This window comes from Cololabis saira, chromosome 2, assembly GCF_033807715.1.
Source record: "Cololabis saira isolate AMF1-May2022 chromosome 2, fColSai1.1, whole genome shotgun sequence".
Classification (NCBI taxonomy): domain Eukaryota; kingdom Metazoa; phylum Chordata; class Actinopteri; order Beloniformes; family Belonidae; genus Cololabis; species Cololabis saira.
In genome coordinates this window covers 12,693,501-12,711,227 of record NC_084588.1, presented here as the reverse complement: position 1 = coordinate 12,711,227, position 17,727 = coordinate 12,693,501, and the positions used below count along the sequence as shown (strand labels likewise).

The 17,727-nt window shown below is 42.6% G+C and overlaps 1 protein-coding gene across 1 annotated transcript; it reads right to left on the bottom strand.

The window, feature by feature from the left end:
- Positions 1-1,624: 1,624 nt before the first annotated feature.
- LOC133458259 (very-long-chain (3R)-3-hydroxyacyl-CoA dehydratase-like) lies at positions 1,625-17,439 on the bottom strand. Its single transcript, XM_061737972.1, has 11 exons — positions 17,240-17,439; positions 14,343-14,388; positions 14,171-14,244; positions 12,692-12,856; positions 10,270-10,318; positions 10,048-10,158; positions 9,627-9,754; positions 5,961-6,073; positions 5,781-5,887; positions 5,566-5,697; positions 1,625-4,149 (listed from the first exon to the last, which is right to left on the bottom strand). Exons 1-11 carry the CDS (start codon positions 17,318-17,320, stop codon positions 4,073-4,075), a joined length of 1,083 nt encoding a protein of 360 aa, XP_061593956.1. The 5' UTR covers positions 17,321-17,439; the 3' UTR covers positions 1,625-4,072.
- Positions 17,440-17,727: the final 288 nt, after the last annotated feature.

Below are 17,727 nucleotides of genomic sequence, written 5' to 3'. Positions count from 1 at the left end.
GTGGACGGTCAAGGAGGACTCCACTCTTTGAAGAAAATCATGATAAAAAAAAAGATGAAAAAAGTCTTGAATTTGTCATAATACACACAAGTTGTGTTTCCATTACCGCAAGAAGTGTGCAAATTCTAAATATCAAAATATCAAAAAACCTGGAATGGAAACACCTATAATCATAAAAAACTGCGAAATATCGCAAAAACCTTTTCATGCTTTCCCAAGGTGGTTTTTTCACCTCACTGGTATTGATAATCCAGTTTAGCTCAAAATAGTAATGGAAACACTCTTTTTCACATTTGTTAGTCTCCAGCAGCACTGGATGTGACCATCAGTCAGTCTAACGCCATTAAACTGTCGTTAACTGCTGTTTTTGGCATTTCTACGATGTAGTTGTGCTATAATACCACTTCATCATTAATCATTACTACATTACATGAATAATCAAATGAAAAACATGCTTCAATGGAACCACCGGCCCCCTGCATTGTTGCTTTTGTTTTGCAGTTTACAGATGAGCTTTGGACAGATTAGCTTTTTGACACATTTAGTCACATCATCTTGATCTGCAGTTCTGTTCTGGGGCTGCGGTGCTGCATCTGGTCTGGGTGTCTTCAATCCGTGCAGGTACAATGAAATCTGAAGCCCATCAAGACCTTCTGGAGACAAATGTGCTGCCCAGAGTCAGAAAGCCTGGTCTCAGTTGCAGGTGGTGGGTCCTCCAACAGGACAATGACTCAAAACACACAACTAAAACCAGTCAAGAACTGCTCAGAACCAAACACTGGACTGTTCTGAAGTGTCCTTATATGAGTCCTGATCTACATCTACACCTGAAACATCTGGAGAAGAAACCCTTCAAACCTGAGACATGTGGAGACATTTGTCCACGAGGACCAGAAAAAAGTTTAAGTTGCAGTAGAAAGTAGAAAGATTTTTCCATTTGCCGCAACATCCAGAAGTTGGACCGACATTATACCTGGATCGATCCATTCCAGCTGCAGGGTCGAATAAGAACCTTTCCTGACATCAGAAGGCGCCTGTGATTTGTTTTGATTGAACAAACAGGATAAAAAATCGTTTTTCAACCACAACTTTAAGCTGTTTTCACAGCAGCTGGTTAAAAGGGGTGGAGTCAGTACTTAAACCTCCATCTTCTGCAGGGTGAGCCTCTTTAAATCTCTGTTACAGCAAGTGCAGTAAGGTGAGGAAGATGGGGAAGCTGGATAACTGCACTCTGGGTCTGTGATGTCACAGTACCCCGCAGTCTGTGTTTTCAGACTAAAGTCGCCACGCAGAAAGTGACACAGTTATGTTATCTCAACTTTCTTGAGATCCTGGTCTGTTCAGAAACACAAAAACGGTTTCAAGCACACAAAAATATTATTTATATTTCGCGTCCCTTTAAAGAGATGCAGGAACCACAGCACCACCTGACAACGAAAGGAGCCTCCAGGCTGGAGGAGTCTGTCAAGGAACCTGGTCGGAGCTGCTGTGGTCTTCATGTCTCCTTCCCTCTGACATGTTTGACGTCTGAATCTACGCTGAAAATTATCTACTGAACATAGAAATGCCAAAGAAAATGTGACATCACAACGGGACAAAAGATACTTCAAGTCTGAAACGGGAAACTTTATTGTTGTTTTTAAGGAAGTAAACCTTCTTCAGACAAAGCAGTGGTCCAGACATCCCCACATAAAGTTGTTTGTGTGAGCACACGCACTCCGGTCTGCAAAAGGCCTCCAACTTGTGATGTGAATAATTACTTAAACGTCAAACTTTAAGGACAAGAGGAAAAGGAAACACTTCACTCAGATTTGATCTCATGTTGCAGTCAGTTGCAGAAATTATGATGATGAGGAGGAGGAGGAAGGGGTGATCAGGAAGTTCATTTATGAGAAAAACAAAGATATGCATCAGTAAATCAAAACAAGTTTTTCATATTCTTGCGTCATCTTGAATTCAAAAGACGACTGCAGAAACTTATTTCTAACAAAGTAAAACAGACTTTTTGAAGAAAACTAGGATTTTCTGACTATTTTACTCCCTTGAAGTAGTTCCCATCAGTGTAGCTTGCGTGGCTTTATTGACATTAAAAGACTGAATGGCTGTTTAATCAGAGGTTCATGGCTAAAAATTGATTTCTGAGCCCAACACCTACTTTTAAAGCAACACAAGGGTGCTTTTGCTATTTTTAGCTCAGGGGTCCCCCTGTAGCGTGGAGGTTAAACCGCTTTCACAACAGAGTCTGAGATCTTGTTCGGTTACCAACGCTTATGTGTGTTGTAAAGCACCGACCCGATCAGGGCGGGTCTAAGGTCACTTTAGGAGGCTTTTGTCGATTGATCCAGACGGAGACAATCGCTCAGAAATCACTGGGAATTTAATTGAATTAAACCGAAACAGATATTTTAACATGAAAACACTTCTTGGTGTCACTTTAAAATAGAGGACTTTTAGTTTATAGCCATTTTTTTTATGTAAATTTACCTCACATATTTACTTTTATCAACAAACTTTAAAGAAAGCATTTAAACTTCATAAGTTCAACATGTTGAACTATTGAAACTTTTCCAGTGTTTACACCAAGTATCATCACTTTTTAATTATTATTTTTTTAATAACTTCCTATAAATCATCGTAAGTTAATGAAAAGGTAATTGAGTAAAAAAAAAAACAATTACTTCACTTAATATTCTGAGCCCTGTTGTGATGACGTGCAGTCGTCAAACTTCTGCTCCGAATGCTTTTAATTTAGTTCGATGTTTAAGTCAAAAGTGGAAGCTTGATAACACGGTTATTTTTGATTAAAGTTTTTAAAACCAAGAATAAATAAAGACAATCTGTTAGATAAGAAAATGAGTTACAGTGCAGTCACAGATGTAAAATAAAAAGATCTTATGTTTGACATTTGAACACCTGGGGATCCAAACGTCTGTTGTGAAGCAGCTAATCTGAGCAGATCAGATCCTCCCGTTTGGAGAGAACATCTGTACAGATGCTCCAGATGTTCAACTACACGTCCAAATCCGACATTTCCGTCATCCAGGCATATGAATTCAACACACATTCAACACCATAAACTCCAGAGTTTGCAGTTTTGACTCGTCCATGTTCCCTGTGGATTTGACAAACGTGACCTTTCCCCTCAGGGCTTCTTAACTGCTTCATGGAGTTGCTTCCAGAAACATTCGTGCAACCTCGGGAACCCTCAGCCTTGTAAAATGAGTATGCCCTGGTGGGATTTTCCAGCCTAAACAAGCTGCCAATACTAGATATACTAATACTAGATGTACTAATACCCGATACCTAGCTCTGCAAAACGACGTGTCACCGCTTCTCCACCTGCAACGATTCTTGAGGATCAGAATTTTGACGGTATCGGACGGAGCCTGGACAAAAATACTGAAAGCTTTTCTCTCCAGCAGTATCAGAGAGTATTTCCAGACTGTGTTTTAAATAAGCGTGATTTCAACCTGTGAGTGCGTTTACTGAGTCGGCTGAAACAGAATAAGGATACGAGCAGTTTGAACCTCAAATAATCTGGTGCATGAATAAAAGAAACCCGCCGAGTTCATTTCAAGCCACCTACAATCAGACGACACACGGGACTTTCCAGTCATTCACCTTCAATGCATTTGTCCGACAGTTCTTTAAAGACATAACAATTGGTGTCATTGATTTTTCCATCTTTGTGAAAATATAAGAAAAACAGTTGCATGTACAAGTGAAAGATAAAACTCAACAAATAAAACACGGTGACTTCAAACAGACACATGCAGCGTATAAGTCTTCATAAATATGGGTGTTTTTAAGGGAATAAAACATTAAAACCTCAGAGGAGGGAAATACAACATTGACCTGGACAGATTTCTTCAGAGACCCGTTTGAGTCATCCAGCTGGTAAAAAACAAGAAACAAAGAAGGATGAGGGATGAACGGGACGGAGTTCGCCCAGTGGAGGAATCAGGCGAGCAGCTCTCATCAGCTCTGTGCGGAGGTGCAGGAACATGAAAAAAGGCAATAAGAGGAAAGTAAACCCGTCTAAGGGTGCTTGCACAGCAGAGGTGTGGACAGGTCAGGGGGCTTTCCTCTTCCTGGAGCGGTATCTCCTCCGCCGCTGCTTGTACAGGTGCCGGAAGTTAACGAAGAGTCCTGCAGGAAAACACAGTCTGTCAGCTCATGAAGCCACCGGCACGTTTCTCTCAGTGGGCGAGCAGATGAAAGTCTGCTCAGCACACCTAAAGACACCTGGAGTAGTAATTCAAACACAGAGCCGAGAAAAAGTATGTGAACCCTTTGGAATTTGCTGGAGTTTGGCCTTAATGTGCCACAAAATATAATGTGAACACTGGATTCTGATCTGTGCGTCTCACAGAGAGCAGCTGATTTGCACCAGGCTGAAGAGGGACATAAACCAGCATAAATGGAGGTAGTCTAGCAGCGTGGATTCTCCTCCTAGAGGCTGAGACGACTCCAAACTCATCATCCTCAACAAGGAAGAAGAGCCCGCGGACAACAGCGAAGCACGAGGAGTTGTAGAAGTTCGGTGATGCAGCGCCACAAAGAAGTTAAACAAAAAAACTAAACTAAATCTGCCTTTTGGAAAGGTCTGGTTAGAGCTCAACGCGCAGAAATGGCGTGATATTTACTCCAGACGTCCCACAAACGCGTCCACAGATTCACGTCCTCGGTTCCTCCTGAAGGCTGTGCAGCTCTGGTCCGGAGGTGCCGGAGCGTTTGCTCAAACTCATCCCCACCGCGTCTACCAGCGATGACCTCCGAACGTTCACGCAAGTTTCCCTCCAACGCAGGATCTTTGGTGGCTGACTCCGATAAACAAACCAACTTAAGCAGCTTAAGAACCGTGTGTTTGTCAGTTATTGTGACTTTGATGAAGATCTGATCAAATTTTAGGGTAAATTCAGTGGATCCCAAAGGGTTCGCATGCCTTTTCTGTCTTTCTTAAACCAAGTTTAGTGGTTCTGAATCTTCTCTTTTATCTGTTCAGCTCAGCTGGACATTTACCGTATTTTCCGCACTATAAGGCACACCTAAAAGCTTTAATTTTCTCAAAAACCGGCAGTGCGCCTTATATATGATCATTATGGTAATTTCTGTTACTGTAGTCAGGGGGATTGTGGGTAATGTAGTTGGTGTCGCTGAAGTAATGGCGCTAAAAACGTCAGGAATCGTTGACTCGCATAATGGCAACTTTGACGAGACGGAGCAAAGCTGGTTTTTATTTTGTTAATAAAGTTTGACATACGGTACTTTTCTTCTTTTTTTTTTTTTGCATTTGCTGTAGGATTTTGTAGCATTTCCTGTAGCGCAGCTCCATCAGGTAGATACGTAACTCAACCCCAGCCACTATAGTACGATATTTTACCATATATTTAGTGCGCCTTATATATGGAAACAGTTTTAAAATACGTAATTTATGTAAGGTGCGCCTTATAGTGCGGAAAATATGGTACTTCAAGTTCTGAGCTTTTTGATGAATTATTACAATAGATAAATGAATGAATGACTGGTGAAGGAGGGTGAATGTCCCATCGGTGGACGTCTCACCCAGAAACATGAGGACCAGGTACAGCTGGAGGGTGTAGGAGAAGCTCAGCGACCGTCCCAGGAAGGAAGGAAGCGGGACGCTGAAGAGACGCGTCTCATCGAAGATGGGCAGGGACTGGATCACGGCCACGGCTGGAGAGAAGCACACAGAGACCTCAGTAATCACCGGCCTCCACCCACACCAGCGCCGGTCCGGCGGCCAGGGAGTCACTGACCTTCAGCCACCACGCCCATCGGGTACAGGGGGATCCACAGGCTGTATCTCAGCCACGTGAGCAGCTTCCACTCGGTGCCCATGCAGGCCAGCATGTAGAACGGGTATCTGAGCACAGAAACAAGCGGGGGTCAGCGGGGGCGGCGGTGCAGCAGCAGGGAAGACGAGGACGGCAGCAGACCTGAAGATCTCGATGGTGCTCCACAGGTAGAACACGAAGAAGACCACGGTCCGGTTCTGCATCTCCTCCAGGCTGCCGAAGATCACGAACAAGATGACGTTCCTCCCCGCCACCTGGAACATGACAGAGCAGAGTCAGAGACCGGAGACAGTGCTAACTGCTCTCACGTGGTCCGGTGCTGCTCTGGTGGCAGGACCGGGTCATGGTCAAGGACTTGCTGGCAGAGGTGTCAAGTAACGAAGTACAAATACTTCGTTACCTTACTTAAGTAGAAGTTTTGGTTATCTATACTTCACTAGAGTAATTATTTTTCAGACGACTTTTTACTTTTACTCCTTACATTTTCACGCAATTTTCTGTACTTTTTACTCCTTACATTTTAAAAACAGCCTCGTTTCTCTATTTCATTTCGGCCTTTAAATTAAAACTATCCAGTTAAATTGCTCCGTCCGGATAGAGGGAATTTGGTTGTGGTTGTTTCAGATGTTCTTGTCCAGTTTTGTTCTTACATCCGTTCCCTCAGATTCCTGCAACTAAACTTGGATGTACATTCCAATAAAGGTTAGGATAAAAGATAACATGCCCCTGAAGTTTGACTTTTTGCACCATTACAATACTTATAGGCAACTAGTCATCATATCTGCTGCTCTCTGAAACACACGTTAATGCTCAATAGTACACATATATGGTTCTTTAATATATTTGCATTATACTAATATGCATTCATTTTTAATGGCTTTTGTCCTTATTGGCTTTTTTCTCCCTTACATTACTTTTACTTTTATACTTTAAGTAGTTTTGAAACCAGTACTTTTATACTTTTACTTGAGTAAAAAACTTGAGTTGATACTTCAACTTCTACAGGAGTATTTTTAAACTCTAGTATCTATACTTCTACCTGAGTAATGAATGTGAATACTTTTGACACCTCTGCTTGCTGGTACCACAACCTCAAAGAGAGAGAGAGAGACAAACGCAAGAACAATAATAACAAATAATAATCTACGTGACATTGATGCTGCTTTTGAGTTGTGCTTCAAGAGAATCATAAATAAATGAAATAAAAAGACATCTAACTTATGAAACTGGCCCGGAAATTATGAAACCCTCAAATTAAGGACTCAGAACAGTCCAGTGTTTGGTTCTGAGTCGGTCTTAACTGGTTTTAGATGTGTGTTGTGGGTCATTTTCCTGTTGGGAGACCCAGGACCTGTGACTGAGACCAAGCTTTCTGACTCTGGGCAGCACATTCATCTCCAGATAGTCTTCAGATTTCATTGTATCAATCAATCAATCAAATTTTATTTATATAGCACCTTTCATTCAGGTACATGAAATACAAGGTGCTTTGACATTTTGATTGAAAAATAAGCATAATAAACAAATAAATAAAAACTGGGAGACCAAAAAATAAAAACTGGGAGACCAATGCACCCTGACATACAATATAGAATATATAAAATGTATAAAAAGATAAAAGTTCAAGGATTAAGGCTAAAAAATAATCAGTCCACAACAATAAAAAAATAATAAAAAACATTATAAGAGATAGATAAATAAATAAAACAGATACCTTTAAAAAATGTTAAACAGAATAAAACTATAAAGTGTGATGCTACATAAAAGCCAGACCAAAGAGATGGGTTTTAAGTCTACGTTTAAAAATGTCCACATTTCCAGCTCCTCTCAGATCCTCCGGCAGGCTGTTCCACAGTTTTGGAGCATAGTGGCCAAAAGCAGCATCACCAAATGTTTTAGTTCTACTCTGTGGAAGAGCTAGAAAGGAAGAGCCAGAGGATCTGAGGGGCCTTCCAGGTTCATAGAATAAAAACATCTCTGAAATATACTCTGGCGCAAGCCCATGTAGCGCTTTATTGTAGCTGCACAGATTCAAGACACGTGGTACCAGATGCAGTAAAGCAGCTCCAGAACAGAACCGAACCTCCTCCATGTTTCACAGCAGATGCAGTCTTCTTCTCTTTAAAGGCTTCATGTTCGTAGCTGTGAACATAGAGAGGATGGGACTTTGTGGTTTGACAATATTTGTTTGGAGAGATTCCAGTCTGGTCTTTTGTCCTCCTCGCTGGTCCGCTGTGGTTCCCACAGTGATGGATGATGTGATCCCACGCTGGTGGATCTCCACCTTGGAGTTCACCTTGAATCTCATTGTTCTGTTCTGGGACCTTTGGTTTCCTTTTGTATCGTCGTCTCTTCAGTTTGTCATCAGTTGTCCTCTTGTGTCCACGTCCAGGGAGGTCGTCTAACGTCCTGTAGACCCTCATCTTCTGAAGGTCTTATGTGCTGGTCCAGGATGTTCTTTCTGGTCTCCTCTGCTTCCTCTGGTCCAGGTTTGGTGTAGGACACCATGATACCAGACAGCAGAGTCACCACTTTTAACCTTTTTTAATGTTCAGACTGAAGACCAAAGACACCTGTGTTGTTATTTTAGGGGTATCACTTAAAGCAGCACAACGTAACTTTCAGCTTTTGTTGAGTTTGGCGGCTCCTTTGGACAAAAGCGGTAGTGCTTTACCAGAAAGAACACTATATTTCCCATGAGCACCAGCGCGTCCTGCCGGAAAACTCCTGGACCCGTCGCTGCATTTGTTTTGATGAGAGGAGACGGGACGGACTTTCAAAACTACTTTTCTGTTTTCAGCGGTTGTTTGCAGGATGGATAGCAAAGAGGTAATGTATCTATTTTTGGCTAAACAATATAATATGACGATGTTGAAAATCACTAAGTTGAACTTGGTTTTATTAAGTTGTTTCAGTGAGATAATGCGCCCTACAAACTCATACGCTCTGCACCTTTTTCCTGTCACGTTTTTTAGAGGGACTTCGTCATAAATTAGTAGTCCAACATACTTACTGACAAAATAAAAACATACTTTATAACCTGTGAATAACTGAATGCCCATTCCTTATATTTTGCAGATCAGCCCTGCACAATTTTACAGTTCTCAGGAAAAATACTAGAACCCAAGACGAATGTGAAGGTATGTGAAAACATTCTAATTTAGATTTTTATTTAACATAGAACTCTACACTTACATTTGTATCATAACAATTCTGTCTCTTGTTTTATCCCCATAAATCCCCATCGGTCGGACATCCCTCCTCGTCTTTCTGCGCCGGGCCAATGTTTATTCTTGTCCGGACATTTTTTTTTTTTCTTTTTTTGTTCGGGCATTTAGCTTGTTACTCTCCTGCTTTCTTTTTTCGCCTCCTCCGATAAAACTTTTATTTTCTTCGTTTTTTTTGCTGCTTTGGCCATGATACCAGCTTCTGCTGAGCTCTGAGCTCCACGCCCCGCCCAGCTTTCGTCTCGACTACGAATTGGGAAGGAGGGGGAAGTGACGTATGCCGTAAAGCAGTCAAAGCCGTAAAAATGTGTAGTTTTTTAGTGTGGCAGGGTTCCTACCATGCACCTCAAAGTTACATAGTGCCAGTGAAGGCAATACAGACCCCTCAGACCATGCCAGAGGTGTCATTAAACCTGTTGTAAGTTGATGTACCATCACAATGGCTCTGGAAATATGATATTAAGGTGGAAAAGTTACATAGTGCTGCTTTAAGGTTTCCATGCCAGTTTCATTACTTGGTTCTATTTTTAAAGGACTCTGTTGGAGCACAGCTTTTACCACCTCCCTTCCCCTGGATTACCTGTATCATGGCAGGTATCCATCCGGTCTTAACCAGACCCAACAGGGGGTTGACGACCTCCAGCACGGCCATCATCTGGCAGAAATACATCATGTCAGCCGCGGTGTGGAAGGTATCGTAGAACGAGTCTGTGGAGGAGCAGACACAGACGAGCATGACTGAGCGGCATGAGCCACCATTATTTAAACTAATCCCAGCGCTGCACTCGTCTTCCTGCTCCTATTCAAACCAGCTCATCTGTCTTTTATTAGTTCATGATCTTGTCTGCAAAATTCAGAAGCTGTCAAAGCTGTTTTGTTCTGGTCTAAATGTCTCCATCATCTCCTGGTCTTGTTCTCTCCAGGCTGGTAATAAACGCTTTTTTTTAATTATTTAAGCCACATTTGTCATCTCAACCTTCATAAAACATCTTTAAACCAACCTTGACCGAGAATAAAAAGCCGAACAGTCATGTTGACAAAGATCCAGGAGAAGCCCAGGAACTGCACCAGGTTGTACATGAACAGGTAGCCTTTCTTCAGACCGATGTAGGCTGGAGAGACACATGAAACCACTGGGATCAACGCCGCTGAACAAAATAAACATTCTTGACTGGAAATATCTCAATTATAAGCGACATAGGGACTAGAAACATCTCACTTACGGTCTTTACGGACTCTCGACTCCACACTTATCTTGTTTATCTTCTCCTCCTGAAGGGAAATAAACACATCAATCACTTTTCCTCACAGTTTCAATTAATCATATGGATCTGACTCTCGTTAAAAATACTGTTATTGTGTCTTAATTTTAAACAAGAAAAAACACAACAGCAAAAGTAAACGAGAAGCAAAGGAAACCGAAGACAGGTGACTATTTCCTGCCATGTGTAAAATTAAAGTGACTGAGGAAGATGCCAATGCTCAGCTCAAGCGACAACGTTTCAACTTCAATGTTGAAAGGGAACGAAGGAAAAATGTAGTTCCTCAAATGACCTCAGGGGGCACCAAAACTGAGTCTCTATTGACTTCCATGTTCACATGTGGAATTCTGCACGACTACACCAGCTGAAACCTGCGCTGACAGCAGGCTCCGTGACCACAGACAGGTCCTCCTTGGAGCTCTGGCAGAGCTCTCTTCAGTGTCAAAAAATCGATTTCCCAATTCTAAATCGATTCAATTCCTAAAAATCCATTCATATGTCTAAAGATCTATTTTTTTTATTTATTTATTTTTTTTATTTTATTTTATTTATTTATGTATTTTTTTTTCATCATTACATTACAACTTTTGGTTATTTTTTTGTTTATGTCCAAAAAAGGAATGTTTTGTTGGACACGAGAATAACTGGTGCCATGTTTTTGCCTTTAAATATGTTTAAAGGTATGAAAACATTAAAGTGTTAGGTTAGCATTGCATAAATCGTCTATTTCATTACTTTATATACTGTCTTGGGGTTACATTTGCAAAAAATGCTAAAAACCAAATGCTCAAAAATTTAAAACCAAAATAGACCGAAAATGGAACAAATAAAAATGGAATGTGGGAAAAAATAAAACCGATATCATCCGTCTCTGTTTCCTCCCTGGATCTGTTTGATAATTCTGACCCACATGATGTTTCTGAAAGCAGTTTTATCAGCATTCTGGGAGCTGATTGGTCCTTACAGCATCATTAGCTGCCAATACTTGCTGTTTAATCTCAATATAATACTAGTAGTAATATTTTGCAAAAACTACAGTCATATAATTCATGCAACAGCTCAAAAAACAGTTTTAATAACACTAACCCAAATCAATATCGGAATCGAATCGAAACAAATCTTGATAATCGATTCTGAATCTTAAGAATCGGAATCGAATCCTGTCAAGAATCGATCCCCAGCCCTATCAGCGAGATTTAAATGGCCAACTGCTGTGAGTGACATGAGGTGGGCGTGTTCCAGCCGGCTTCTCCGACCTGAGCCAGCATGAGGAAAAACACTCCAAAAAAAAAATCACGCTCTCTTCAGAAAGCCTGTGGATGATGTCATGATGTCATGATGTCATGATGTCATGATGTCATGATGTCATGATGTCATGGTGGAGGGAGAAGCGGGGAAGCAGTGGCACAAATAAATAAGGAACTTCAGAATTCTCATTTGCATCATCTTTTCTAGTGAAATGAGGAAAGTTTCTGTGCAGGGAACTACTATCGAGCTACTGCGGTTCACTGGGTCATTGCTGTGTCGCCATTACACAGCACAACAGATCCCTGCCCGCTTATGCATTCATTGTAATTCAATTCAGCTTTATTTATTTAGAGCCAAATCATAACAAATGTCCCCTCAAGGCACTTTAACGATGCAGTTCAACTCCAAATGAGTTTCAATTATTCCAAAGACAATGAAATAACAATAATAATCATTGCTTTGCTAAAGAAACCAGCAGATACATCACAACTGTGTGATTTGGTGACCATCTCTGAAGCATTGTGGGATACGCTGAGTGCAGGGTAAAACAATTCACACTACATATCAAAACAGCACCATAAACACATCAATATGAGCCCTAAAACCTGAGCCCCCCAGTCTTGAGGTCATTTGCTCTCTGAACATCTAACAGAGACGTCAGAGGTTTATAAAAGTCTAATACGTGAAATGTGAACAGTAACTTTGTTTATTTGTATTTACGCTTCGTATTTAAATGTCACTAACCATCTGGAGCTGATCTACGTGCTTCTGCGCTGTGTGTTTAAAGTATTTCATCTATGCACTGTAAAACTTTTTAAAATTACGATAGAATTTTACCGTCCCAGCTTTGTTTTTTGTTTTAATTTAGATAAGATATTTGAATTGTGATAGTTGTGGTGAATACTTTGCTTGGGAGAAACTAGTCCCCTTAATGCCTCCTTAACTCCACCGCTCTTCATTGTTCAATCTTTATTTGTGCATGTTTTTGTTACTTTAAGACACAAACAAGGTTAAAACTTTACCCGCCCTGCCGTCATGCAGGGTAATCAGGATGTTTAAGCAGATAAACGCCTCCTGTACGGTCACACATGCTTTTACCGACTTTGTCAGGAAGGTTTCTATGTCAAGTCCTTGCCTTCGCCTGGAGCTCCATCTCGGCGTCCGACTCGTCCACCCAGCGGTCGAAGTCCGGCGCCAGGAACAGAGGCTTTTTGGCCTGCAGCGTCAGCCGGTCCCACCAGCGCTCCTCCTGCTTCTTGATCCTGATGTCCACCTGGCGCTGAGTGGACTTCTGGTGGATCTAAAAGTGCAGCGTCAGAAGATTAAAGGAGGCGTCTGAACAAAAGCAAAGACAGGGGAACTAAACAATGGGGTGTTTTTAACTTCTGATTCAAATCAACAACTCTGACTTGCGGATGGACACGATGTATCACAACACATTCATAACACATGAGCATCCCCGGGCGTCTTTTAATGAGACGCAGGTCTGACCTAAAGCCACTCCACTTATGTCAAATTACAGTTATGTCCAAAAGTACTTGGACAATGACAGAGTTATATACATTTGTCTTTATACACATTTTCAGGGGCTTAAAAGTAGCTGGACAAAGAGGCACAACTGTAAATATAACCATGAGTCCTGGAGACGCTTTTCAAGACTGTTCAAGAACCCGTGGAAACTGAAGGAAGTTTCCACCCGTTTGTGGGATTTTCAGCCTTCAGGGATTTTCAGCTGCTCTGCTGGGTTGAGATCAGGTGACCGACTTGGCCGCTGCAAAAAGGAACCGTTTCTCTGTCGTCCATCACTCTGGTACAAGTTAGTCCTGGTTTAATCAGACCACAGGATCTTTTTCCAGAGCATGGGAGGATGCTTCCCGTTGAAGTGAAGTCTGTCCTTGCTTTTCTGCAGTGATGCCAGGAGTTTGCAAACTCTGTATTTACATCCATGAAGGCACTTTTATTTAGTACTTTTTTACTTTTATTTTGTATTTTCCGTCACTGACACTAAGACGTTTTTGGACGTCATATCCGTAGCTCCAGCTAGACACCAGACCTTTTATCTGCTTTATTTGTCTGAAAACATGATAAAACAAGAGTGAATGACCTCCTGATAAACTTTTCAGTCTAGATATAGTTTTGTTCCCTTGAAAAAGGTGCTGTGCTTTAAATGACTTTCATTCCTGGATGGTAAACGCTGTATTTACGTGAATCCTCTTAAATTGAAGCTGAAAGTCTACACTTCTATCATTTTATTCATCATTGCTGTGGTTCCTGAAGGCAAAAGTCGTAAAAACTCCATCATTGTCCAAATCCTTCGAGATGCAGCTGTAACAAAATCAACTTCAAAAACAAACCATAACAAACTTTTGAAATAAAAACCTGCAGGTTTTTGTCTAGTAAAACAAACGTATAGCATTGGGATTTTTGTCCTGAGATGCATTTTCATGTTTGTATAACACACATATATTATTTTTGGTCTGAACTACAAGGTGAAAAGTTTTTGGGCGACAGACGGACAGAACAGCCTGCAGATCATTACTGCTGCGCTTCACTAAAAAAATGTTCTTGTCTTTATTTTCCAGCGGCGTAAGTAAGTAACAGTAACGATCCCTACCTCGGGTCGGACCGGCTCCAGGAACTCCAGACTGAACTCATATTCATTGTCTCCTTTGGCTCCGTGGCCCTGTGCTGTGGGGACACGCCCATTAAAACATTTCTGCAGAATATACTTCACGTTATGACTTTGAAGCCGAGTGTTCTGCTTCTTGCACAAGACCTGTACAAACCTCTGAACTGAAGTGTGTTGCTTTCTTGCAGGCTGATGTTGAGATTCTGAGAAAACACAAAAAGAAGTCTAACCATCCCAAAAGTGAGAGAACAATGGACAGATAAAGATGATTTGCAATTAAAATGAGAAATCAATTTGTTTTATTACTACCAAATAATCCCATTGAGCCAAGCCAGCTTTATTTATAAACCACTTTAAAAACAGCAAGCCCTGACCAAAGTGCTGAACATAAAATACATTAAAACCTTAGAATTAATTGCATTTCTGCTTAAACTGATTATTGTACTCAAGCCCAATACCAGAAACTAAGGTAATAAAAAACACCCAAAATAAGTCTCAATAATTTAAAGCAGCAGGAGAGTGTAGTTTTGAAGAAAAAATAAATAAAGAGCTTTGAAATATGAGTAACGAGCGTGTTTCTCGTGTTCAGCATGTAGGGCAGTAACTGGACAGAACAAGAGCAGTGGGATCAGACACTGATCAAGTTGATCGACAGTGTTGCTTAGACGTGATAACAGAGTTCATAACCAAGAATCACCCAGTCGACAGAAGCACATAAAAAACTAAAGTTATTCATGTTAGTATACTTATTATTTGGTGACATTTTAAAAGGTGTTAATTTGAGTTTATTAGTATTTCTAGTCTCACTTCACTTCTGTAAATTAGTGCTAGTTGCAGAACTGACAGCAGTTTTTTTTTTCGTTTCAATTGTCGGAAACCAATTCTGCTGAAAGGCTGAACATGATCCAGAACATCCATTAGAGCTCCTGCATCTTTTATAAGACGTGTGCAGCAGGTGCAGCATAATGCAGCGCTGCAGGAGACTAGAACCAGTCTGCAGGAGACTAGAACCAGTCTGCAGGAGACTAGAACCAGTCTGCAGGAGACTAGAACCAGTCTGCAGGAGACTAGAACCAGACTAGAACCAGTCTGCAGGAGACTAGAACCAGTCTGCAGGAGACTAGAACCAGTCTGCAGGAGACTAGAACCAGACTAGAACCAGTCTGCAGGAGACTAGAACCAGTCTGCAGGAGAACAGAACCAGTCTGCAGGAGAACAGAACCAGTCTGCAGGAGACTAGAACCAGTCTGCAGGAGACTAGAACCAGTCTGCAGGAGACCAGAACCAGTCTGCAGGAGACCAGAACCAGTCTGCAGGAGACCAGAACCAGTCTGCAGGAGACCAGAACCAGTCTGCAGGAGACCAGAACCAGTCTGCAGGAGAACAGAACCAGTCTGCAGGAGAACAGAACCAGTCTGCAGGAGAACAGAACCAGTCTGCAGGAGACTAGAACCAGTCTGCAGGAGACTAGAACCAGACTAGAACCAGTCTGCAGGAGACTAGGACCAGTCTGCAGGAGACTAGGACCAGTCTGCAGTGGTGCAGGAGACTAGAACCAGTCTGCAGGAGGACTAGAACCAGTCTGCAGGAGACTAGGACCAGTCTGCAGGAGACTAGGACCAGTCTGCAGGAGACTAGGACCAGTCTGCAGGAGACTAGGACCAGTCTGCAGGAGGACTAGAACCAGTCTGCAGGAGGACTAGAACCAGTCTGCAGGAGACTAGGACCAGTCTGCAGGAGACTAGAACCAGTCTGCAGGAGACCAGAACCAGTCTGCAGGAGACCAGAACCAGTCTGCAGGAGAACAGAACCAGTCTGCAGGAGAACAGAACCAGTCTGCAGGAGAACAGAACCAGTCTGCAGGAGACCAGAACCAGTCTGCAGGAGACCAGAACCAGTCTGCAGGAGACCAGAACCAGTCTGCAGGAGACCAGAACCAGTCTGCAGGAGACCAGAACCAGTCTGCAGGAGACCAGAACCAGTCTGCAGGAGAACAGAACCAGTCTGCAGGAGAACAGAACCAGTCTGCAGGAGACTAGAACCAGTCTGCAGGAGACTAGAACCAGACTAGAACCAGTCTGCAGGAGACTAGGACCAGTCTGCAGGAGACTAGGACCAGTCTGCAGGAGACTAGGACCAGTCTGCAGTGGTGCAGGAGACTAGAACCAGTCTGCAGGAGGACTAGAACCAGTCTGCAGGAGACTAGGACCAGTCTGCAGGAGACTAGGACCAGTCTGCAGGAGACTAGGACCAGTCTGCAGGAGACTAGGACCAGTCTGCAGGAGGACTAGAACCAGTCTGCAGGAGGACTAGAACCAGTCTGCAGGAGACTAGGACCAGTCTGCAGGAGACTAGAACCAGTCTGCAGGAGACTAGGACCAGTCTGCAGGAGACTAGGACCAGTCTGCAGGAGACCAGAACCAGTCTGCAGGAGACTAGGACCAGTCTGCAGGAGACCAGAACCAGTCTGCAGGAGACTAGAACCAGTCTGCAGGAGACTAGAACCAGTCTGCAGGAGACTAGAACCAGACTAGAACCAGACTAGAACCAGTCTGCAGCGGTGCAGGAGACTAGAACCAGTCTGCAGGAGACTAGAACCAGACTAGAACCAGACTAGAACCAGTCTGCAGCGGTGCAGGAGACTAGAACCAGTCTGCAGGAGACTAGAACCAGACTAGAACCAGTCTGCAGGAGACTAGAACCAGTCTGCAGGAGACTAGAACCAGACTAGAACCAGTCTGCAATAGGACTAGAAGTGTAGAAGCTAATCATGGCCAAGATGAAGTCAGTTTCAGATTGGATGCAGTCGATGAAGTGAATCGTCTACAGAATAACCAACCTGGAACCAACTTCACACGGTCCATTCATCGTGTTAAAGGCTACAAAGACTTCTGAAGAGATAGAGCAGATGTCTGAACCCTGGTGTCTGTATCAGTCCAGTTGAACCACAGCTACAGCTGGCAGGGTAACCGTGGAGCAGAGCCACGGTCCTGCTACCAGAGACACGGTCCTGGTACCAGCCCAGCTGGTGTGTGTGTGCTGGACCAGTCCTACCTTGGTGTCGCTCAGCTCCACCCGCAGGTAGATCTCTCCGTGCCGCTGCGCCCAGAACACCTGCGGGGTCAGGATCTGCATGATCCACACCTGGAAACCAGGCCCAGAAACCTGATCACAAGTCCCGATCACACGATCAAACCAGGCGGAGAAATGTAACTAAACCTGATCACACGATCAGCCCCCAGATGGTGGATGGAGACAACTTCCGGGTGGGAGGAGCCACGTGTCCTGTACGAGCTTCAAAATAAGAGCACCGTCAAAAATAAAACCTAATCTGAATTAGTATTTTGCTAATTTAGAGATCTGATCAGAAATAATTTATTATTAATGATTTGTCTATATTAATCATTGAAATACCTATAAATAATTTTACAATTAGTCGCTCTGGACCACACATTTTTTATTTTTTATTTTAATGTTTATTTAACAGGGACGATACATACAACATTGTCACAAAGAATGAAATATGTGATGCATACAAGACG